This window comes from Suillus fuscotomentosus, assembly GCF_016647785.1.
Source record: "Suillus fuscotomentosus strain FC203 chromosome Unknown F5891scaffold_10, whole genome shotgun sequence".
Classification (NCBI taxonomy): Eukaryota; Fungi; Basidiomycota; class Agaricomycetes; order Boletales; family Suillaceae; genus Suillus; species Suillus fuscotomentosus.
In genome coordinates, this window is record NW_024539522.1 from 288,797 (window position 1) to 312,099 (window position 23,303).

The 23,303-nt window shown below is 48.7% G+C and overlaps 6 protein-coding genes across 6 annotated transcripts; 2 read left to right on the plus strand and 4 right to left on the minus strand.

Moving 5' to 3' along the window:
* Positions 1 to 483: 483 nt before the first annotated feature.
* On the minus strand, positions 484 to 2,503 carry F5891DRAFT_34737 (uncharacterized protein). The gene is made up of 4 exons (XM_041371451.1): positions 1,904 to 2,503; positions 1,431 to 1,850; positions 1,324 to 1,366; positions 484 to 1,273 (listed from the first exon to the last, which is right to left on the minus strand). The coding sequence occupies exons 1-4, from the start codon at positions 2,248 to 2,250 to the stop codon at positions 620 to 622; spliced, it is 1,464 nt and encodes a 487-aa protein (XP_041229777.1). The 5' UTR covers positions 2,251 to 2,503; the 3' UTR covers positions 484 to 619.
* A 2,142-nt stretch (positions 2,504 to 4,645) lies between these two features.
* Positions 4,646 to 5,915, minus strand: F5891DRAFT_34826 (uncharacterized protein). Its single transcript, XM_041371456.1, has 4 exons — positions 5,364 to 5,915; positions 4,999 to 5,312; positions 4,853 to 4,940; positions 4,646 to 4,778 (listed from the first exon to the last, which is right to left on the minus strand). The coding sequence occupies exons 1-3, from the start codon at positions 5,617 to 5,619 to the stop codon at positions 4,863 to 4,865; spliced, it is 648 nt and encodes a 215-aa protein (XP_041229778.1). The 5' UTR covers positions 5,620 to 5,915; the 3' UTR covers positions 4,646 to 4,778; positions 4,853 to 4,862.
* A 512-nt stretch (positions 5,916 to 6,427) lies between these two features.
* F5891DRAFT_1126629 (LAG1-DNAbind-domain-containing protein) lies at positions 6,428 to 9,450 on the plus strand (the record flags this gene model as incomplete). The annotated part of the gene is made up of 5 exons (XM_041364109.1): positions 6,428 to 7,302; positions 7,357 to 7,874; positions 7,921 to 8,109; positions 8,161 to 8,979; positions 9,035 to 9,450. The coding sequence occupies 5 exons, from the start codon at positions 6,428 to 6,430 to the stop codon at positions 9,448 to 9,450; spliced, it is 2,817 nt and encodes a 938-aa protein (XP_041229779.1).
* Positions 9,451 to 9,681: 231 nt separating this feature from the next.
* F5891DRAFT_34880 (uncharacterized protein) lies at positions 9,682 to 10,810 on the plus strand. The gene is made up of 2 exons (XM_041371458.1): positions 9,682 to 10,206; positions 10,271 to 10,810. Exons 1-2 carry the CDS (start codon positions 10,039 to 10,041, stop codon positions 10,703 to 10,705), a joined length of 603 nt encoding a protein of 200 aa, XP_041229780.1. The 5' UTR covers positions 9,682 to 10,038; the 3' UTR covers positions 10,706 to 10,810.
* F5891DRAFT_34812 (acyl-CoA N-acyltransferase) lies at positions 10,787 to 12,827 on the minus strand. Its single transcript, XM_041371454.1, has 5 exons — positions 12,637 to 12,827; positions 11,576 to 12,570; positions 11,477 to 11,522; positions 11,096 to 11,427; positions 10,787 to 11,042 (listed from the first exon to the last, which is right to left on the minus strand). The coding sequence occupies exons 1-5, from the start codon at positions 12,712 to 12,714 to the stop codon at positions 10,868 to 10,870; spliced, it is 1,626 nt and encodes a 541-aa protein (XP_041229781.1). The 5' UTR covers positions 12,715 to 12,827; the 3' UTR covers positions 10,787 to 10,867.
* A 3,117-nt stretch (positions 12,828 to 15,944) lies between these two features.
* On the minus strand, positions 15,945 to 17,550 carry F5891DRAFT_34957 (uncharacterized protein). Its single transcript, XM_041371464.1, has 3 exons — positions 17,224 to 17,550; positions 16,704 to 17,164; positions 15,945 to 16,581 (listed from the first exon to the last, which is right to left on the minus strand). Exons 2-3 carry the CDS (start codon positions 17,135 to 17,137, stop codon positions 16,275 to 16,277), a joined length of 741 nt encoding a protein of 246 aa, XP_041229782.1. The 5' UTR covers positions 17,138 to 17,164; positions 17,224 to 17,550; the 3' UTR covers positions 15,945 to 16,274.
* Positions 17,551 to 23,303: the final 5,753 nt, after the last annotated feature.

Consider the following 23,303-nt stretch of genomic DNA (forward strand, 5'->3'; position numbering starts at 1 on the left):
ATCTTGAACATCGAACACTGGGTGTCGATAGTCTCCCATGCTTTGACAGGTTGAAAAAGTTGCAGTTCTGGCCCGAGGGGCGCGCAAATCAGCGTCTGAGTAATAAATACTTATGTCAAAGAAAATTGCAAGAAGTGGCCTATCATAGTGACGCAGCTTCGGTGTATACATAAATTTCCTGTGTTTACGTTCACGCGTGAGGATTTTCATAGCACCTAAACGAGTACTCGAAGACTCAACTGTCACTGGAAACGGCATTGTTCCTGTGGGCCATTACTCGGAAACAGCGCTCAGTGGGCATGTTGACGAGATGGCCCAGGGTACTCGGCGTTTACGTGCAGACATGATCCCATCACCCCGAAATTAATGAATCGACGGTCCCGGGAGACTTCATGTAATTGGTATCAAGTTGAACTACGTCAGTGGGAGGTCCAATATGCTATGATTGTATATTCGAAACATATGCATAGCAATTCACTGGATAATGATATACTTATCTGACAGTCTGCGTCCATTTGAAAAAGCGTCTGTGAATGGTAAGTGTACGCTGGTATATGCAAAAATGATAAACAAGGAGTGTTACATATGTCCAATGTGTCATCGACGTAGAGCACAATATCTAGCAGAACAATCTTCGCCACCAAAGGACGAATCTTGTCCACCAGTCTCCACGCCACCCATCGCCGCGTGGCTTGGAACTAATCCACATCGATCCAGTGCCGAAGTGAATTTCTTTGCCTTCTGCTCTCTCCTCCTCGCCCTCCTCGATGTCGGCGGCACGAGCATTCAGAGGTGCGGTAAAACGCGGCAGAGAGCAACGGGTGATGAATGAAGGAAATACAGTTAGTAACGATAACAATTCGGGATTTGGAAGATCCGGAGACGTCCAGATGCGCAAGTAATCCTCTGGATCTTCTGCGACGAATTCTGATCGAAGCGGGGGTAATGATTCGTCTTCCCCAAGTTGATCGTGTGGGGTAATGGAACTTGGGCAATCTTCGGGAGTTTCAGAGGAAGGGATGGTAGCTCCGGAGGATTGAGAAGAAGCAGAAGGGACGGAGTGTGAGAGGGCGGGCATATCTAAAAATGGGTCGCTTGTAGCTCTCGCGCGCTTTACCTGGGTAGTCATGGCAATTGGTGAAGCATACGAACCAATAGTCTCGCGGTGAGCAGATAAAGGTTGTGAGCGGCAGCGCAAGTGCGCAGGCTGTGGCTGATGAGACGCGCAATTGCTGTCGTGCTTCGAGGATGAAACTTCTTCAAAGGCCAACACCTGAAAGGCTGGTTGAGTACATCGACGATGAACGAATAACAATGACATACTCCTTTGAGGACATCTATAGCATCAAGCATGAAGTCTTTCCCACTATGCCGTGTGTAAAAAGTAAGTATGATAGATTTAGATGCCAATGAATGCTTGGTATGCTTACGCAGACTCTTTGAAAACGGCGTCATCAAATTCCCAGCGTATTCGGTTCGCCCCCGCACCGCCAAGAGGCTCTGGGACAACTTGAAGTCGCAGAATTGCCCACAAAGCCTGAAAGAACGGCTTGGTTCCAGGCATGCCCATAGTGCACCAGGTCTTAACAAATTTATCTAATCGGTCAAAGCGTTCTTTCGCAGCTACCGGACCTCTAGGATTTGCTCTAGAATGCGGCATTAATGAACCACCAGGCTGAGTCGCGTTGATATGTGCCTGAAATTCCGCGTGTCGACGGGCATTGACGCTCGCATGGTAAGCAGAACGAATGGATGCCTGAAGGCGTGAAAATGGTGCTCGCTGAGCAGGAGGCAAATTTGCTAGTGTCTGAGTAACTAGTCGCCCAGACGCTTCATCTTGGTTGAAGTACCTGATGACATGAATTATGATTGACAGGACAATCGGTTGAGAATAAAGGCATACCATGCACGACAAAGTTCGGCAAATTTTTCGAGCTCGCTGCGAGAGACTCCAAGAGGGGTGATCGATCGATTTCGAGAAGTAGGGGGCGGCGTTGGGCCAGGGTGACCATTTCTTCGGCCTCTGGGTCTGCCAGCAAATGAAGGAGAGGATGGCGGTAATACACCAGGTTTCGCAGCCGGACTTCCAGGAGGAGAAACAACAGAAGTTGAATGAGGAAGATCATAAAGGAGTGTTTGCGCGTTTGAGTGCGTATTCGTCAATGAAGAATTTTGAGATTTCTGAAAGCGCAGAGGAGGTGGAGGAGGACGCGGACGAGGCGTATTGAGTTGGTAAGAAGGAACTGACATGTTTGACGATACGAAACCAGCTCGATTCGTCAAATAATCCGCCGAAAGAGGTAGCTTGAATAGCCTCTTGAACTCTGACTAGAGCTTGGATAAACCACACACTCGAGATTAAGACAAGAGAGTGAGAAAAAGAAATGTATCGCGATGCGACTAACTGATACAAGCTGGCAATGAAATTGACCCACAAAGCGTTAGATTGTTAGACACAACCTACGTTGAACGGTGACAATGACGACGGCTGGACGATGGCCACGGCTGCGCTAACGACTGCCAGCAAGCAAGGCAACTAATTCCCAAATTTCGGTCACCGCCACAATACCCGAATGTAGTAATGGGTCCAAGTCCTGCTGGCAGAGGTCTGGCGAAACCATGTAAGTACCTTCTTCTGACTACATTCCCATCTGCTGCCAATGGAAGCTAAAACCCTGAACGTTGGCCATCTTTTAGGCCGTGCGGTTCCCGCACCAAAATATCGATCAACGCCGAGCTCTTTGAGATCGACAAGTTATGCATCTTAATGATCACTTTCGATGTGGGCCGTATTGCCCAGCCCTGTTACCTGACATTTGCTCAATCTTAGGAAGGTGGTTTTTCATCAACAAGGATGTATTTCCGTCCAATCGCATCTTTAAATCACCCTTTTGCGTTGCATCCTTCAAAAGCGCTTTGTAATTTCACCGCCTCGCTCAACAGCACCTGATCCGTTAACTGCGGTTTGGGCGCCGTTTGCAGTGGGGCGTTGTCACATTGTCCGTCATGCGGTCCCGTGCAAGGCCAGCGTGGTATTTGGTATGTACTTGCGTCCTTACATCTCGTCAATTATCCAGTGGTCCCACCTCAAAGATGAAGATGTAATTTACTCCGGTATTCACAATAGCATGTCAACTGCAAGGCGAACATGCGTTTGACACGGTGTTGATCAGTGCCTCTGATGCGACGCAGCCGATGTACAGCGCTCAGTTGAACTGCGACGCAAGCGGGTGATTTGTTGTAAGCGATACGTCAAGAGGCCTGATTTTCCAGGCACTGGGCGTCTTTCCGGATTGGACGGCTACCCGTGCCGTGTATGTTGGAGAAAACATGATTTTGCAGAAATGTTCACACTGGGTCCCATGAAGCTGTCAATCGTCATCTGGGTCTTCGTTTGGGACAAGTGTACGCTAGGAGGTTGCTTCTGTAACAGCATGCCCGTTCGAATCTCGCCATTAGCCATTAATATTGACTTTGATAATTCTCAGCGCGGTGTCCGAGGGGACTTGCCAGTACCCAAAGGGAAGCTGTGCAGACTAGCCTCTTTGAAACGTCATGCTCGACACTAAATCGTTCTCGTAAACATGTCTAATGAAATCGATATTCTTCGAACTTGAGGTGTGTAACCGCCCATCTATGGTTGATCCCTGCGGCAATGTCTACCCTGAACAGATGTTCCAATGTAACAACTCCCGCGGGTCTCTTACTCACGTGCGGCGCCCCGTTTGATAGACTCGTTCATGTATGGAAGGATGGTACGTATATTGCTTTGACTGTGCCTTTTGCCACTTTGGCATGTGCTAACCACCTACATCTTGGGATAAAGACATTACATACCTCCCTCTCTTTTCGGCCGAGTACTCATGCCACACGGCCTAACAAGTCCCTACATGGCAAAAACATAGCGGACTTTAAAATAAAACGGAGTGTGAATTTATTCCTCCGCTAGCTGTCGGGGCGGGGCGCGCCCGTTAGGTTAGTGAATTTATTTAATTCCTAAAATTTCTCAGAGGGCTCCTGCGCTGCTCAGTTAACCGGCCGTCGGATGCGATGCAAGCAAGGTTTCTCCAAATTGAATGACTTGTTACCGGCCGCCTACTTTACCATGCAATGAGCTCGCAACAAATAAAATATAATATAATAATAAAAAGTCTCCGGACACACAACTCCTTTAGGTATCCTGGTCACGGTCGCGCTCCCGGGTCAAAGAAGCCAACGAGTTTTAGCAAGTGCCAGCCTATTATCTTTTCCCTACAAGTTGAACCAATTTAATGGTTCCGCTATCTTGTTCACACCCCATTCGGTGCAGAATCTTTTTACTTACTTTGACTATTGCGCCCGTATGTATGCAGCGCGACTGTATTGATCCTTGCCGCTACCTTATCTCGACCTCAGGAATGGTGGACACCGTAGACGAGAACAGTTGATAATATAAATTCTGCTTGCGTAGAACTGGACAAGGCTGAAGTGACGGAATAAAAAAGATCGACTTGATAAAACATTATTATTCTAAAATTTCCTTACACGTGGATTGACCAAAACAAAATGATCCAAAAATGACCCTTGTAACTTCTTTCTGCATACAAAACCTACCCCTGCCCACGTTTGCTTCGCGAGGGTCGTACGTACATGACCTCCGCAAAGGCGCTCCAATAGTCAAATTAGTAAGGGTTTGAGGAAAAGGTAAATAGCCGTGACCGTGGATCTTGGAGATGCGATCACACATTAATATTGACGGGGTGTCATGGCAAAAGGGCAGTATGACGAAGACTGGTAGTCTGGACGTTCAAGTATGTCAATTGTGCGCAATCAACCCTCTGTAGAATTAATGTTGAAGACGTGTGGGACGTACCTACGGCCCATCAAAGTCTACTAATGAGAACCCTAACCATGGCGGATTTCAAAAAATATGCCGCAATGTATGCTCGAATTGTTACGGTCTACACAATATCAGAATGCGTTAACCGACGTCAAGCTGTCGAACTTCTACAGACTTACTCTGTTCTGGAAAAACCTTGAGTGAGCCCCCCAGTAGGGACTGCGGTGTAATGACCTGACATCTATTTCGGGCCTGCAAAGTAGTTGATTGCTGTACAGCCGAAACTTACGTTGATCCTTGAAGCTTTCGTGAAGACGGAAGCAAGGACCCTGATTGGTGGAGAGGGGCCGATTGTCACATTGCAGGGACGGCAAGTCCCTCTGACTATCCCTAAATCGGGGGGAACACGACACCACGCTCTGGGTCGACTGAGTGCAACGGTTGAGATAGAATGGGATGATGAGCCATTCCTGCAACAAGCGTCTATCCTCGTCTATCACGGCAACCAAGAATGAGATTGTTTTGATGGAACTGCCATACGTACCTCTTGACGGGTCTAACCGAGCGACTTTCAAAATAGGTGAGATCCCAAAACGAAGATTGGTTGAGTAAGATGGGTGCAGTATTTCCGCCGCGTGCGACAGTTGAAGAGTCAATGCCACAAGGTCGAGAGAGATCCAATCGGATGAAACAGATGAGATTTCGGAGCGGGTAGACTGCCAGATATATGCCAGCGCGCCGATAGGTCGAAGAAGATGGACTTGGGTAGGCACGAGAAGGCGACGATAGATCGAGATCATTCATTGTTTGGACAAGTCGAATCACTCAGAACGCAGTGATAGCAAAGAAACACGGAACCTTTTTTTCATGAATCAGGTCGGCCGCGGTGTTTCGCGAAATGTTGCCTTGCCGCAATTAGAGTTCTATGTCAGCCTAAGAGATCTATAAAAGCAACGGCACACCGTGCTGATATGATCCTTTTTGTTACACCTTCCAGTTTCGAGCTCGTCTGTGCCGTTACTAGACGTCACGGTATCCCCTGAAGCTAGCGGGCCGTCGCCTACCTCACCGTTCCACCAATTTGCCGGCAACGTACAAAGCCTTAACAACGTTGCCTACCTCGCGCCTTCCTAACCTAACCTTGGTAGTCTGTTGTTTGTCAATATAAATTTGACATTCGTATCTTCACAACCAACCAAGCTGCAACCGCCGATTATAGAGTCAGGTCTAGAAAAGATAGAGATCAGTAGAAGAACAGGTTAGTAGTGTTACCTCACTACCAGAGTGATTTTTTGATATCTTTGTCAAGCACAGTCAACCCTTACAGCATCGCTGATAAGCTTGATAAAAAGTTTCTACCTGTACGGACCCGTTCATAAGCTCTCATATTTTATGGCTCAAAGCGCCACTTGGGTTTCCGTGATGACAGCGGCAATTCCCGACGACCGATCACAGCTTGTTCAGGCTTCCCTGTCTGACGAAACTTCATCATCAGCTGTCTTTCGTCTTCCTTCTATCCATCATTCTTTCAATAATCAAGGTCTTTTCGATACCACGACGATACCCCGTCCAGGAGCGATGGACTTTGCAACTGCTTCACATCAGCCAATGTACAACCAGGCTGACCTCGATCAAGCATTCAATTCATTGCAGACAGTAGACAACTCTTCTCCATCTCACCATTTGTCTCAAACAATTCCTCAACATAACTTTGATCATTCAGAATCTCGAGAGGTCTCAGATCATCCCTCCTATGATCTCTTTTCAAACAATAATAACAATTTTGCCTCTCAGCGGTACCGCGCCAATTCCTCTTCCTCTTCGTCTCTGGGTCCTTCTTACGCTATGAGCCCAGACGGAGTGTACTCTCATGCATCATTTGGCGACTCTGTCCCATCATTTGGCTCCAGCAACACCTACGACATCATGAACAATGTTTCGTATTCCAGTGGGAAGGTCTCTCCATTAACTCCCAATGACGCGATGACTGGCATCCAGCAATCTCCGGTCTTCCCCCACTCCTTGGGTATAAACGGACACCAGAAGGACTTTTCCAACGGCCACGCATACCCGGAACTACTCAACGATCGCCGTGTTTCCGGTGTTAGCGGCGCTGGCTACCACAATGACTTCTCCGATGATTATGGCATGAACGGCGGTGCAGGCTATCCTCCATCGGCCCTTCAACCATTCCAAGATCGCATGCGCTTGCAACCTGACAGTCGCTTTCCCCATTCTGGTCTACCTCCTTCTGTCCCTTCGCATATGGGACACAGCCCTGATATGTTCCGTGGCGTTGCTCCGCAAGCAACGCACTCGTTCCGCCCTGACTCTGGCCTTCCTGGCTACGACGACGTGCAGTATTTTGGAAACCCTCATGCTGACATGTCCCTCCGCATGTCCAACATTGGGGATGGTTTTCCTGGGATGAGAAACGGGCATCCTGGTATGGGCTCCTCCAACGACCTTCAGGCTTTCATTCGGTAAATACTATTACGTTACATTTACCTTCAAAATCTCATGCTTTTGCTATTCAGACCCTACCTCGATCAATACGTACGGACGCCAAACCGCCTCGCGTTTGGTGAACGCACTGTCATTGTCATGTCGAGCAGGGTGGCGCAAAAATCATACGGCACTGAGAAACGCTTCCTCTGCCCCCCTCCAACGGCAATCATGATTGGCAACTCTTGGTGGACTGACGTGATACGCCGCGGGGAAGAGCCAAAACTTTGCCCTCCTCGTGTAACCGTCTGCATATCGGGTGAACCTGTCCCTCAAGAGGGTTCCATCGAGTGGACGTCCGCCTCCGGCAAGATCTTTGATGTAAATGATGCCCCTACAGGCACAACATACATTGGTCGCTGCGTCGGAAAGCAGTTGTTCATCAGTGATGTTGACGAGAAGAAGAAAAAGGTCGAGGCGCTTGTAAAGATCACTGCTCCATCTTCTGACGACGAGCCTGAACGCGTTATCGGAACTTTTCCGAGCCGTCCTATCAAAGTGATCAGCAAGCCAAGTAAGAAAGACAGAGTGCAAAGAATCTTGAGCGTGCGTAGATTCGCTGTGGTTCATGATGGCTTTTGACCGTGATCCTCCAGTATGTATAAACCATGGTTCAACGATTTCACTCTTCCATCGTCTGCGTTCTCAGACCGTCTCGACGAAGTACCTCTGCGTCTCCGGTTCAGGCTCCTCTTTCAAGGGTTCTGACGGTGCCCCTTTAATGGGGATTGATACCCGTGCGCGATCTAGCACGCCATCATTCATTGCACGTACTGCTAGTTGGGGTCAGTTTTTCACTTATGCTTTTTTTATCTTCGCTGACGTTTTCACATTAGATCCGTTTGTAATGTACATTGTCGATGTCAACAAACCAGCCGGCGGAATTGATACCCCTCCCCCACCACCTCCACAACCTGACTACCCTTCGCCTCCACCAAATGCCATTCCTTTCACCAACAACGGCACCCAAATACCAATCTATTACAACCAGACAGTGGTGCTACAGTGTCTGGTCTCGGGCGTCGTGTCTCCTGTCTTGATTATTCGGAAAGTTGATCATCAGACGACAGTAGTTGGAGGAGGCCTTCAAGAAGGCGCAAAGGGTGTTGCAGACCACTATTGCTCACCAGGCGAAGTGTGTGGTGACCCTGTCTCCCAGCTTCATAAGATCGCCTTCGAAGTCTACGACTCAACGAAGGGCATGCCTGAGCCTGGAACCCCCGGTACAACGGGCGCGTTCTTGTCATGCATGGGTGAAAAGGTTAATACCTACCGTCCAATTGAGGGTCGGCTGTGGAACAACCCGCCGAATGCAGGGTCGACATCCCCTATTCTTCCTGGATCTCCCGTAGTTTCAACACCAGCGTCCATGTCGGGCGCCGATTATTTCGGGCAGACTACTGCAAGCGAGCCAGCATCACCGTCTTCATCAAATGATTTTTCAAATGATGGCGGGCGGGTGAAGAAGGCGAAACGTTCAACATCAAGTGCCGGCGTTATCAAGAATCCAGGCCCAAAAGGACGTCGGCGCCCGACCTCCGCCGGGTCTGCATCTTCTGGACGTCGCGGATCTTCCACTGACGCCGGCGCATCATCGGGTGCACTTTGGCAAGTGGATATAGGCGAGACGAGCGTCTGGACTATTGTTGGCACAGGTACTACGTAATTTTCCATTCCCAAAAGTGCAAAACTTAACTTTGAATTTGTCAGATCAAGTGCGATACAACTTCTATGTACCGCCCGTGTTGTTCGACAACCAGAATGCGCCTCAAACTGGATCATTCCCAATCCCGTCGAAGCCCGTCACTCCATTCCCGGCAGTGGTGAAATACCTTCCTCCTGACCGTGCTGCGGAGGCGCCAAAGTCTAACTGCGCACAATCGCGTGGCGTCTTGTCGAAACCTAATCCTCACATATCAAAAATGTTGACTGTATACGGAGAAAACTTCAACAAAGCAGACCCAGTACACATCTTCTTCGGATCAGACCCTTCGCCATATGCCGAAGTGAGGTGCACCGAGGTGTTGGGCTGCCTACCTCCAGAAAACCAAGTTGCGAAACGCCGGCCGATTATCATGATACGACCTGATGGCGTTGTGTTCCCGTCACCTGTTATGTTCCCTTGATTGTATTTATCGGTATATCCTCGGTGCTCGTTTGTGGAGGCCTGGTCTGCCTGCGTGGATATATCCCTATAATTTCGCGATTCCCAATGCTTTGAACATGTTAGGATCTGATAGTTGCTATCTGTACACCATGGACCCGACTAAGTCCCAGCGCAAGACAGTACTATGTAGCCCCCTTGTATCATATCTGTTAGAAGAATTTCGATTTGATGTTTCTATCTCCTGTCTGTCGCCCTAGGCAAGATCTTCTACGGCAAAGACCGTGAAACTGCCTTGTAGGCTTTCATCTTTATCAGATCTAAGCACTGAGTTGGACTCTTGTACGTTACTTGCCATCATATCAACATATTTGACAGCGGTACGCCCACCTATCATCGCTCTACACGCAAACCCCTTCGTCCAAAAACGCTATCTACTAATCACGGCTGTTACAAAACCCAAGCGCAATCAAAGATCATTCTGTCGGGTCCAAAGTACCATCTAAATCACGGGCGTAACTTGCAAGCTTGCCAGCATTCTTCTTGCATATTTCCGCAACCGACCTCTTCCAATTTGGCTCCAAATCCCTTCACCCTTCACTCCAGAATCATGGGTTCTCAATACCTCTTGTTCTCTTCCGCACCTCGTCGCGTATGGCATGCATACATCGAATATCTATGGAACCCGCTTCCTGGCTCCTGGGTCACCCAGGTCGCATATTCATTCCGCATATTAGCGTTCCTGCTTATTCTCCCAGTCGTCGTTCTGACACTCCTGGTGCGTATCCAACCTTGCTAAATTTGTAGATCCTCGCTTCTTTCAATTATTGATATCTCGTTAGGATATTACCTCCTATGTGATCGCACGCACTCTCGGTATTGTTGACGACGTCAAAGCGTCCACAAGCGACCTGCCTGTTGTGACTGCTGAGGGCACGCCCTTGGTCCTCGTTGAAGATACGTCATCTGAAGAATCGTTCCCCGCGGAGCAAGGCAGCTGCATATCTTCGGTTCATCGGCAACATAATACCGACATGAAGAGTACGGGAGTACAGGAAGAAATGAAGCTCCAGGCTTACTTCACGGGAGAGGAGGATCTACGCTTGTCTAGTGTTGGCGTTCTCTCGCCTTCCCCGTCTCAGCCACCGTCACCTATTCTACCCCACGAGAACTTGTCTGGAGAAGATGGATCGATGAGAATGGAAGATCTACGTGATGCACAGGATGAGCCCATGATCCTGCGACGACGGGGCGCCCAAGCGAAAAGTGATGATTAAATCAGCCTTTTTGGAATCGCCGCTAGAACTACATATTTTTTGCACCGTGTACGATGACATGATACCGATCAACGTCCCTTTTTACTCTACAGCTACAGTGATATCGATCAGGAAAACCAACTCGCAAATAAAAACAACTGGCCAAGACGTCAAGTGAGGTGATCAGTAAAACCGTAGCTGATCTCTGGTGAAGACAGGTGGCTTCCAGATCAAATTATCGGCATAAATCCGACGCCTGCGTTTGTTTCGCACTTTTTCATGTTTCTCCAAAACGGCTTCCGAGAGACAAATGATATGTTGTCCTTTGTAGTGTTTAAATAGCTGCAACGTTGTGCACCTGCAAGCAATTCATTTAGCGTTACATCCCAAAGAACAGGTTCTTTCACACACGTATTCATAATATCCGCATGGGTGATAGACGTCTTCTGCGCAATATCGTCAATGCTCAGCTCATCTGTCGTATTGATGAGCAATTCCACGATGACCTCCGCCCAATAGGCACGGTAACCGAGTAGGCCCAGATCGCTCAGGGGCTTTTCAGGGCTGCCAAGTTTCCCCTCCTTCTTACTCAACTCGTAAGAAAATTCGATGAGCAGCTTGCCAAAGCCGTGGCGTTGATGCTGCGGTAGCGTCAAGATACATGCGACGTTGTAATTCTCCGCCGACTCTTTCTCTTTCGAGAAGTAACCGATAATATGGCACCCTGTAGAATCTCGTAGACACTGCGATGATAGTCGGTATAACATAAATACAGAATGCCATTGTACACACCATGACATAATACATGAACGGTGTCACGTCATAGTACAACGTCTTGCTATAAGCGCACATTCAGATAATTGAGCTTCGTCGTTACCGAGAAGGACTTACTGATCTAGAAAACATTTGGACAATAAACTGAGGTTCCGACACCAGCTTAATTGCCGCTTCCCATCAAGTTCGAAGACCGAAATGTCTTGGTGGCGGTAGATCTCGTTGCCAGGTGGATGAAATAGCGTACAACGTTGTCGGTGGCGCGAGAGCATCATGGGCGACGGAAAATATGCGAGACAGAACTCGCAGATGTATAGCACGGGTAAATGGGCATATTCCTTTGGATATGGACTGAAGTACCACGCTTCGACCTCGTGTTTGCCAATCTGTAAACGGTTTAAATTCTTCACCCGCGCAATTTCTGATATTGACTGGGTCATCGAGCCGGATGTCCGTAGTTTCTCGATTTCTTGTTCTTTGCTGAATGAAGAGACGGGAGGGGGCGTCTCTACTTGTGCACCATTGACGTTAAGTTCGAAGGTATCCCCTTCGCCGTCGACATCCATCTCGCCTTCCGCGTCTACATCATCCCCTTCAATTTCTTCTTCCTCTTCCTCCTCTTCATCATCAGTTAACTTCCGCTTCAATGATGGGGCAGGTGATGGCGAGGGGAAAGCAGAGCGGCCAGGGGTTGAGGCAGATGTGGGCGAAGCAGCCGCAGCCGCATTTGATGTCGCTTTCTTCAATAATGACTGGGAGCGAGGCGCCTTCCCCGGTGCTTTCTGCAGCGAGCCAGGCCCAGCTTTCTTGCCCGGTAGCACCTTTGGACGGGGCCACTCGAGGTCCCTGCTCAAGATAAGCCGAGATCCCGTCACCCACTCATCCAAACGCTTGTTAAACTGATCCCAGTGGACAAAGTACTCCCATTTGTCTTCTGGTTTGTCGGGTGCATCTTCCTCTTCTTCTTTTACACCACCTCGGGCATTTGTGCGTTGTGCTGACGTATATGAGTTCACGGGTTTATCACGAATTGATAGTATTTCTGCAAGCCGCTCTTCCTCCCCGTCTGGGGTTGGACGGCGGATGTAGATTTTGCACCCAACAGAGACGGTCTGAGGAAAGAATTTGATGAGTCAGCACTATGGAGGCCTGTGTGAATTGAAACTGCGGAAATTTACTTGGATAGTGTACGTTCCTCCAGGTGTGATAGATGCTGACTCCTGCGAGCCTTCATTGTTAGCATGTGCAGAGACCATTCTCGAGCAAAAACGGCGGCGAAAGCTGAGTGCTGAGGGAGAAGAGCAGATTTTGCGTCGTTTGTGTCGACTTACCGAGTCATGAGGGGGAAGTTGAATTTCGCTTACTCAGCCTACAGCACAGCAACCTTTGCTTCCTATTTCACCACACAGGCCGAATGTCACGGTTTAATTGTGAACAAAGACAACGCTAGACAACAGCGCTTAAGTCTATAGGCTACGGTTCCTATGGGCCAATCTGAGACTGCCTCCGGGTTGATACCATACTAGCAGGAGGCCTCATCATTTTTAGGAGCTGTAGTCTATAATTTGCAGCCTGTTTCGCTTTTTAGACATCGACTGCCAGGGGGCACTCTCCAAGTTAGTTCAAAGCGTACAGATTGAGTTACACCTGTAGATTCGGATCATTAATGCTAAAAGCACAACAAAAGCCGTGCAACCGGCGCTGCACGATTCTTCGTCGAACGCATAATTCCGTCGAGTGCGTGCGGCGTCAGATGGTCTATTAAGATCTGATTCTCTGTGAGATCGCCGTCCCTACCTAGACCCGCCTGGTGATGATGAAGTCTGAGCTCATTTTCGGGAGTTCAAAAGGTGTGGTGGCCGCAACGATTCGGAAATTCGCATCCTCGGAAAGACATATAACCCATGGCCGCGGTGGAAAGTCTGAGTACTGTTTGTGATAATTAGCGGCAGGGTAAGCATTCTCCTCGCACCCGACGAATTCTGATGTGAATGACGATAATGAAGCTTACCAATTTCTATCGAGCACATCTCGCAGAAGTCCCGGAAGTGAGCCGTATGAACTTACCACAAGCGATATATCATCTTAACTGACGGCAGACCATGAGGGCATGGAGTAGAGAGAATTTCCGAGCCATCGCTCTTGCAATGTTGCAACTACCGATCAATGCGCAATGGCTGGGCTCTAATAGCGCCAGCCGGATGGACCTAGTGATTGAGACGGTTGAGGTGGGATTACATACCTCGTGATGGGACAGCATTGGCCTTTGTTAGGTCTGTGGACATAAGGCTACCGCAGGCAATCGAATAGCCCCACTCGAACCAATTTAATTCTGTCATTCTATTTTATTGCTCATGAGCTGCAAGAACAAGCAGAAGGGCCTGACCAGAAATACGTGATATGCAGGTTACACCCGAGTTATACCCCTTGGATGTCGGCCTCACTCTTCCTCGCGGAGTTTTGAAAATGGCAGTGCATAACAGAGTGTATTCGCAACCGCAATTATGATATCGATGTGTTTTTTTGCAGAAGAATGGACAAGATAGAATGGGGTTGGGAGGGTACAAGTCTTCGATACGATGACGACAAAGGGGAGCGCTTATGAGTCACAACGAAGGGTCATGGAGGGATCATAGTAGTAGACGCCACGATGCTAACGCCACCAACGTGGCGAGGGGTGCGAAGGAGTGTGGCCCTGACGCCTCTAACTCGGAAACCTGACTCGGAGGACAGGGTCGGAGGCATCCCCGCTTGGTCAGTACCAGTTGGTGTAACCTTAAACATGGTGGCTTGACTCGGTTTGTCCTGGGAACATAGTGCGCTGTCAATCGCATTCAATTACATGAGCTGTGATTAAACTGTCTAAGAAATCTTTAGATCTGGATTTTGCAAAATAGAAAATTTCAAATACAGGCCTTTTGTGCTATCAGTATATGATCCTGCATATCTAGATATTGCCCTGCTAGCAAGAACAAGGAAATTTGTGCGCCGTTAGAGGTAAATAATGTCACTCAGATCGTTACTAGGGCCTGCGGCTTGTCTCTCCCGATGAATCAGGGTCAAAGTTTTTTTTCCTCCCTTGATGTCCCGTCTGAGCCAGTCCAAACGGTAATGTAAGAACAATGATATTCCATTGGCAGGAGACAAGTCCGACAGAACGATGGACTTTGTGGGGAACGGGAAAGCGAAGTATAGCGGTACATGATGTACATCTTCATGCCGTATGTACACTTCCTGAAGCGTACCTGGTGCAGCCTCTTAGTTGATCACATACACGAGTGGTGACATCTTTTAAAGGACGCACGGAGTAGTCAGGTGTTCAGACAGAAACCACGTGACATGCGACTAAATTTTTGGACTGGGTTCAGGCCATCACAACGAGGTGGCGTATTGGCTGCGTTGCGAGGACGCTGGCTAGAGCCGTCGGGCCGGGGAAAAAGAAGCACAAAATTGGCTTCAGCCTTCTTACATCTGTGTATTTTGTGAGAATCTCTTTCTTCGACATTAGGGGAGTGAAGACTGCGTGTGTGATAAAACAAATACAGCTTACCCTATATGTAAAGTTTGAAGATGTGTTGTACGCCGCCTACAGGGCTTGCAGCGCCATGTCCCCGAAGAGAATGAAACAAAGCATTTGGGTAGCAACGCTGCGAGACCAGATTTCCGAAGGAGCCAGGAAGAGGTTGGGTAATAAAGAGAGGGTGAAGTTGATCGCTGTAAGCTTGTTGGAGAGAGCTGGGCTGGATGGGTGTGTACGCACGTGATCTCCATACTATCCGGCCCCTCCCGGAAATGAATCATTCCCAAGTGGGCTCTCCGATGATATTTGTGTGCCATTTAATTGCTGCTCGTGTATCTTGTCCTTGACCCAATCCAAGATGATTCGATGGACAGTAATTGATAACAATGACCGTAAATTTAACTGCGACTGGGGGTTAGGAAAATTACTCACGCATAATTTCACTGAAATTGTCAAAGATGATCTTCATTTTGGGAAGGAGGCTTTCCCTGATGCAGAGATCTAACCGAAAATTACGAACACATAGCGCGAGCCTGACTCCTGCTGGACAATGGTCGAGTCAACAAGCAAGACCCGTCATGGCAGTCACTACTCACCAGTGTGCATCAGGCCAGTTCATTGAAGCTCCGCACATACTCGGAGCCGTAAATGCATTCCGATACCTGAATCGATTTGCAGCTCAATGGGGGCCTGCAACACATATGGTCAGATCGATTAGTATCGAGTGGGCAAAACGCCTTCGGCAATCAAGAATGTTCGGAATTGATATCAGGTCGAGAAATAGCAGGGATATGATGAACTTGAAATAGCACTACTTGGACCTCCGACTGCAATCAACAGGAACAGAGCGGAATGTCTTCATACAAGGCTGTCTAAGGTATAAGGCTCATAGATGTGGCAACTTGAAGGTGAGCAGTAGATGACAAAGCCCCGGGTTACATAAAAAGTTCCTATCACAATGTAGTTGTCAGCAATTCCAGCGTCGTTTTCATCCCACCCACCATCTCCTCTCAACGACGTTGACAATGGGGCCAGAGTGCAACGAGCTAAAACAAACCCCAGTGGTATCAAGGAACACAAATTCGATTTCGGAGACAGTCATAAACGGCACAGGCGCGGGTACGTACAAACTAGGTGGAATAAACTACTGCCCACTGCAAGCACACGTGTAGAAGGAAGATTGGTGAAGCAAAGTAAAAATTGGACGTCTACGGTACACTGCGCCTCCGCAACCTATTGCTGTCTTATCATTGAAGTCATTTTACAGAACAAAACAAGTCGAACAGTTCGGCTGCCTCACTCTTTGGAGGCAGTGTCATCCTTCTTCTCCGCCTCAGCCGTTGCTGGCTGAGGCTGTGCTTGCGTTGCTGGCTGCTGCTGTGACTGGGAGGGCATGAGATGTGAGAGTAAACCCTGTGGAATTTGGGAGTACACCTCGTCGAGCTGTTGACGGAGGTGCGTGTTTTCCTCGCGGAGATGTGTGATGTCGTCACGGAGCCTGTCATTAAGCGCTCGACACTCTTCCCACCGACGATTCGCCTCATCTGCGGACGCAAGTGCTGCATCCAATAGTTGAGAGCGCGACTCGAGGGCTTTAACGTGCCTATAATGAAGGTGAGTCAAATCTGCACAATGCGTTTAAGAGATGAAAGCAAGAAGAAGTGAACCCGTGCCCTTTTTGAGTGCAGAAAGGAACAAAGGCAATAATGAGAAACATGCACTTACTGATCTCTACGTTCCCTGAACGCTCTCTGCGCCTTCCTATTTTGCTCGGCCCTCTTGGTCTGGCTCAATGGACGACCATTTGCCTTTGAGTCATCAGCACCACCAGGCTGACCCTCGATCTGCGGGGAAGGTTGGTCACCCGGAGGCGGGTGGGGTGGAGGTCCACCGAACTCAGGCCCCGGAGGGCCGGAGAAATAAATGGGCATGGATGATGGGTGGTGTCCATGTGGGGGTGGCAACATTGGAGGAAGGAATATGCCAGGTGGAGGCTGCTGGAGCTGCTGTGGTGGTGGTGGTGGTGCCGGCGGCTGGGCTGTTGTTGTTGGGGGAGATTTACGTTTGCGAGAACGGGTTGCTGGAGCTGGGGCGGCTGGCTGTGCAGGTGCTTGAGATGTGGAAGGTTGAGGCGGCAGTGGGTCGTCGCGGAGACGCATTGCAGGAATAGTCTGTGGGGTTTGTTGCTGTTGTTGAGGTTGAGGTTGTTGCTGCTGCTGCTGCTGCAGAGCCTCAGACTGCTGACCTTGCTGCTGGCCCGAAGGAGGGTAACCGTGTAGCATTAGCAATGATCGCTAGTGTATTATATCTGTCTTGATAAAGGGCGCAGTGACTTGATATGTTTTTTAGATGCTAGGGGGATGTTTTCGCTGATCGAGTTTCAACGACGGTCGCGTTGAGGAGGCGCGAGTATTAGTAAGAAAATCAGGTCGATGGTGAGAGTTTGCTTTTGTTTGGGTGGTTTCCCACCTATAACGTCTCGATTAGGAAATTATATGTTCGCCCGAGTTTTCTTGACCATCGCCTGCGGTAGTATTACTTGCGCTCGCATTCCGCGTGTATGAGCTCGACGTCGCAACCATCCATATTTGATAGTTCGAGGTGCACTCGTCGATCATAGAGAAGTTTTGGCAACGAAGATCCCTAGATTTAACGAAAAATGTACGAAGCAATGATAATCAGTTTATCGTGACAGGTCACGGAAGAGGCCGATTCCATGGAGAGTCGAAGGCAATGCAGTCCTTCTGTTCTAGTTCTAGCGCTCCGATCGCCGAGCATGCGCAATCTGTCGGCAGGATGTGTGTTCTCATGACAGTGAGATGAGGGGTTGGGTGAGATGGTTAGTCAAGTTCGACGCAGCTTTCAATTTTATGTAAGGTGTCTTTGTCATGTGCTGACCATTATCCTTGGATAAGCAGGTCAAACCATGTTCAACTATACTGCCGCGCTGCTAGCACACCCTCTTTGTGTAATGGTTTGCCTGTTTTCTGTGTCTGATGAAATTTTTACCCAGTTGGATGGCGGACAGCAGAGGCAGGCCCCTCGGGGTCTGGTGCCTCGTGAGGTCTTGGATCTTAGCGCTGAGCCAGCCTGTTCATAGACGGGCTGGTCATCAGTCTGAAGAACAGTGCTTTTGTGCTTGTAAGGCCAGGTGTGTAGCTGCGCAGATCAGTTAATTTCAATTAACGCAGGGCGGCATCGACCGGGGTATATTCTCAGTATGACTGTTCTTGATAGCTTCTTTCACTGAGTTGTATTTCCAGATCCGCGAATAACACAGGCATATTCTAGGCATGCTTTACCAACGTGGAAGCCTACTCCCGGAACGAGAAAGATGTTGTTCACCTTCTTCGACGCGATGATTCTTGACAATCTGTCAAGAGGCACTGAAAATAGAACCCGCAATTTGATCATGACACACTCATCGTGCATATGCATCATGTACTGTTTTATCTGCAATGAAACTGTCGACTCGTATATCTTTCACTTTCGTCGCGATTCGTCCTATGCAATATTAGTCCAGGATTGCATCTACCATGGCGGTCGTTGTATGACGAGCAGCACATTGGTATTCAGAGGAATCCTTGTGGCACGACTTTCAGATCAGCAGGGCCAGCTCTTTCTGGAACTCCCCATTCCTGATTCTCCCCGCCGATGTGTTGGTACGTATTTTCCCATTCATCGACGCCTCTGAACTCACTCATAGCAAAAACTTTCAGTGCCGGACGCCACGCAAGATCTATCGTCCTCGCTGATCATTATGTCAGCCGAACTTTCAGTTGCGATGCGTTGCAAGCTCACAGACCTACTTAGCAACCTGAACAAAACCGTTCTGCGTGGATTAGTATCGGACCTGTCTGAAAGGTTAATCAAGTTTTGTCGACTGAGCCACTCGATCGACGATGGCTTCAAAAATCATAGCGTCATCTAGAGTCATACGATCGAATGCAGAGCTGAACGATCCCAATTTGATTCTTCACCTTGTCACGTCCTCAATCAATCGTGAGTTTGCGTTTGCCTGACAGTAATTTATCATTGTTGACCCTACTCTTATGTCACGTTACCCTGAATTACGTGTATAAAATCGCCTTCAGGTTTCTGTCCAGCAGCTGTTTCTAGGGATGTACGACAGGCAATTTATGATCGCGCCACGCAGCTATTGAAGACTCAGGCATCGTTTGGAGATTATGTCTTGTCCCTACCAAGATTCTTGTCTGGGACAGGCACGTTGAAATATTTTTTCAAGCAACATGAATACTTCACTTGTCCGCATGTCTGATCAGCTGTGATCATACCTAAAGTTTGCCGCGGTTTTGGTCATGGACAGCAAGGGTTCTGATCATTAGTATCCACAGGGACCTTTTCTATTGCCGTACGCTGACCCGTTTGTGCTGTCCAGTTTATCCATCACAAACCCTCCAAGGACATGTCCCTACTACCTATTGCAGAGATCCCAAGCAGCTCAATTGGAACTCGCCCCGTCCCGGAATGTACCTTCATGACTCTGATCAGCATAATCCAATCGAGACTAGGTGTTCCATGTGCACGACATCAAGCTGTTATAGATGTTCAGTATCACTTACGTTGCTCTGGTCTAGCATAGCTACTCAAAAGACGAGTGTTCCTTGGATACGCCAAGCCTTTGATGCTTGGCTGTACCTGCCCCACGCACGTCTTGTTAGGCACAAATGGGACGTCTGGGGGCTCTGTGCTGCGCAATTACTCGTCAAACTACTGGTACACCAGTGGGGTAAAGCGGCTGCACCACTTGCGCATCAGGACCTGGAGGCTTCGACCCACCCTTACGCCGCCCTATCTTCAGCACTACAGCCCCCTGATTTCGGACTAGGTGAATGATACCCGCCGGAGAGCTGTTCTTTATACACCCCTGTCTTACCTTCCATGGATCGGACATGCGGGCGCATTTTGTGCGAACTATGTCTCATAGGTCGCTGCGTTTGTCCTGATGGTTCGTTGATGGCGTTTGGAAGGCTTAACGCGCGATAGGACTCAAGTAGAGCCTTACGCGATTCACGTCGAGGAACATATGTTAGAAGAGAATTGATCTAGTGTTGTCCCGTCATCGACGAATCTCTCGCTTTCCATCATGGCTGTATCTACATTGGACCTTGGACGGGCTCAGACACCGGGGTCCCCGACGGAAGCTACCCTCAAGCGGGGTCTGCCAAAGCACCAGGACCTCCGGCAGTGCTATGCATTTTACCTTTTCTCGCACGCCATCTTTCAGGGTGACCTATTCACTTGCTAATAGCAGTGGTGACATTTCCATAATTTTGCGGTTGCTAACTAAATCCCAGCGCATTTCTATTTGCTTGGACTTACGAATCGGATATACAGGCGATACACTTATTACAATCCACTTCGAGTATCTCACTACGGACTTGGCTGCCGATAATCGAGTTAGGTTTTCACGCCGCGCCTGCTCTACGTAGGTGGCGCCTCCCCTAATTACTATTACCATCCAATTAGCTTTCGTAGTATTTTGGGATCCCAGTGGCAATTTAGAACTTTAGCACCTCTCAACCCAACTCGATAGAGAATGCTTCTTGTCATGGGCACGGATGAGTACGTCCAGTTTCATTTGCTCTCGAGTACTAATGGAATGGTCGCCTTCTGCACAACCCGCAGCATCCAAAATAATATCTTTGAGAGCACTGGAATCTCTGGGCCCATCAGACTGGCCTGCATGAGAACGGGAGAATTCAGGATCTCCTGAGGCTGTCAAGCCTAGCAGCTTATGGTATCGCTCTCCTTGAGGCATAATGTCGAGCTGTATGTGAAGCGCGAGATAAGGGGCTTATATTATCCCATTCCTGCTGTTAGCTGAGTGATTTATGTCAAAGATATGATCACAGCAAAGTGATGTCCGCAAGTACAAGAGCTGAGAGTCACACCCCAAAGAAAGTGAATTGATGGGGAAATCGCTCGCCAGCGAGTGCTTTTCAACCTGATATTCATCTGAGGACTCATCCCACTGACAGATTCCGGGAGCGCATCATACGTGATGCTAGTGCGCAGAAGCAGGAGCAGGACATTGCGGTAATGGTGAGGTTTCTGGAGGGTGTGATGCAGCAGGCTATTGACCGAAGGGAGAATTGTATCTGTGATAATCGACGTGCGCCGCGAGACGATCACAGTGACGCCTTTGTTGACGCCTTTGGAGCTGCGCTTGGATATTCTAGATACGACAAAACGACGACGCGCATCGTAGCATATATCACTAGGCCCGAATTTCGGTTGGATTGAACAGATACTATCTGCTGTGAGGTCCAGTCGATGCAGCAGCAGGCCGGTACTAGTCGGGTGTCTACTAGCTCTGGCTCCCAAACGCGTCAACTGCGACAGCAAAGTCCCTGTCCGATGACCAGAACTTACATAGGAAGCAATCATCATCAGAAGTTGTTGCTGCTTACACACGGGAATCGTACAGACCTTGACAATTTCCGCCCTTTGGATACAACAAGGCAAGACCACATGCTGTTCAGACACCAGTGCATTGACCGAGTGCACCCCAAGTATGTCCTTTCCATTAGGTGATGTTACTTCCTGTCTCGACACCTCACCCCCTCTGCCCCATCATAGTGTTCACTCTTGTCTCATCCTCTTCATCTCGCCTGATCTGTATGTCGCTTTATAGGTCCTAGCGGGTGCGCAACACCTCGTATCCATTGTATATGGCCTCGCATCGTCTGGTGAGCTTCTATTCCCCGGTCAGGGTCTCACCTCAGGAATATTATGGGCCAGACACGTTGACTGACAAAATCACTGCCAGTAGTGAGTCCACCAGCTGATCTCGACACGCTCAATAGATTCTAACTCACAGGATGGCTTCACCACTTTGTATGCAGGGATAGATTCGAGAGAAGCATATTTCAGGTGCCACGCAGCTTTCCCATAACCAATGAGAGACACCGACTGTGAGTGGAGCTAGTCGATGTTAATATCAGCACAGAACGAGTCCTATAGCTATTGTATGCACTTGGTCGCGCAAGTAAGGTACGTTTCCGTTTCACAGCCTAAGCCTAAGCGCCGTGTAGCTAGTGCCAGCTACGTGCGCTCTGAGTTTACTATTCTTTGCACCGATGTCTTCAATGGTCATTGACTTGCTTATTTTACAAGGGAACTCACTCTATGTTTGGAATTCACCACCCTTTTGGCAACGCAAACCAATTTAGTACCAAGATGTCTCTAGAGGCCTCGCTCAGTGACTGGTCGAGCTAGACCTAGTATGGAAGCAGAAGCGAGCATCTCACTCGGACAATGTTGCTATGGCCTGAGTGCACGTTTGATGCACGCGTTGCTCTTCGACATCGCTCGGGTTGGGCGCTGTCGTCACTTTGGGGTTGAATCATTGAAGGACCGTAAAGCGACCGTGAAGTAGTGAACTGCGTGCTTTTCCGCCAATTACGGCCAACTCCAAGCGGCACTTTAAAACGTCGTTGATGCTTCAATCAAGAATCTTATCAATAACTCATCAAACCACTTCCTACCAACTAAATGACATCACTTTTAACACCATTACCACCCAGTAACATCGAGGCCAGCAGCCCAAACAATGTGCCTGAAGTGCCTCGTGAATTTTCAAAGGTAGAAGGTTCTGGGCATCAGCGAGAGAGGCAGTCGCGTGTGGTACGATGATCTCCTTGTTCTACTTGGCGGAGAGCACTAAGCCTGCGTAAGTTGGACCTCGGTGGAATCAAATTGGAATACGATGAGGGGGATCCACAGTCCATCAAGCAACTCATCGACGCCGTGTATTCAAAATATCTTGTATCGCGGAATCGAGTCCACCAGTACACAAACTTCTTGACGATGCTGAAACGCGAGGAGGATACATGGGCAGAGAGATTTAAGCGCGCGAGCAATCTAATGCCTGATTACAAACCACCCATGGAGTGGATAGCATCATAGCCTAACAACTTGGAAGACCGTATACTTCCAATCTGAATCTTCCTCGATCTTTTATTTTAGCATCACTGATCCTTTGTATTCAACGTTTGTAAACCATCATTCGCACTCATCGATATCAGCTACGTACTGGATTTCGGATTTGTATTCTTTACTCATTACATTTCCCTCAAGTAGGCTACCCAGCCGAGCTTTCATTCCTAACAAAGACAAATATACTCTTATTCAAAACTCACATGGTGACCTGGTGAAGTATTTTCCAAACCAGATTGTGTATTGCGAATGCCATTCGATTATCCACCGTCGGGTCACTTCGCGTTGTGTTGCAGTTCAGTGCGTTGCTACGGGCAGACTCCTTGTAGGGTTTACGATTGCATTCCAAAGTGAAGCCCATCA

Coding starts and splice junctions, on each gene's coding strand:
- F5891DRAFT_34737 (XM_041371451.1), bottom strand. CDS start 2,250: ATGTCAGTTCCTTCTTACCAACTCAATACGCCTCGTCCGCGTCCTCCT. Junction 1,851..1,903: donor GCCGAACTTTGTCGTGCATG/GTATGCCTTTAT, acceptor TCATGTCATCAG/GTACTTCAACCAAGATGAAG. Junction 1,367..1,430: donor GCCGTTTTCAAAGAGTCTGC/GTAAGCATACCA, acceptor CACACGGCATAG/TGGGAAAGACTTCATGCTTG.
- F5891DRAFT_34880 (XM_041371458.1), top strand. CDS start 10,039: ATGGGTTCTCAATACCTCTTGTTCTCTTCCGCACCTCGTCGCGTATGG. Junction 10,207..10,270: donor TCGTCGTTCTGACACTCCTG/GTGCGTATCCAA, acceptor ATATCTCGTTAG/GATATTACCTCCTATGTGAT.
- F5891DRAFT_34812 (XM_041371454.1), bottom strand. CDS start 12,714: ATGGTCTCTGCACATGCTAACAATGAAGGCTCGCAGGAGTCAGCATCT. Junction 12,571..12,636: donor GAGGAACGTACACTATCCAA/GTAAATTTCCGC, acceptor TTCTTTCCTCAG/ACCGTCTCTGTTGGGTGCAA. Junction 11,043..11,095: donor CATGCGGATATTATGAATAC/GTGTGTGAAAGA, acceptor AATTGCTTGCAG/GTGCACAACGTTGCAGCTAT.
- F5891DRAFT_34826 (XM_041371456.1), bottom strand. CDS start 5,619: ATGATCTCGATCTATCGTCGCCTTCTCGTGCCTACCCAAGTCCATCTT. Junction 5,313..5,363: donor TCGGTTAGACCCGTCAAGAG/GTACGTATGGCA, acceptor TTGCCGTGATAG/ACGAGGATAGACGCTTGTTG. Junction 4,941..4,998: donor CAAGGTTTTTCCAGAACAGA/GTAAGTCTGTAG, acceptor GATATTGTGTAG/ACCGTAACAATTCGAGCATA.
- F5891DRAFT_34957 (XM_041371464.1), bottom strand. CDS start 17,137: ATGCGTCTCCGCGACGACCCACTGCCGCCTCAACCTTCCACATCTCAA. Junction 16,582..16,703: donor TTCAGGGAACGTAGAGATCA/GTAAGTGCATGT, acceptor CCTTCATTATAG/GCACGTTAAAGCCCTCGAGT.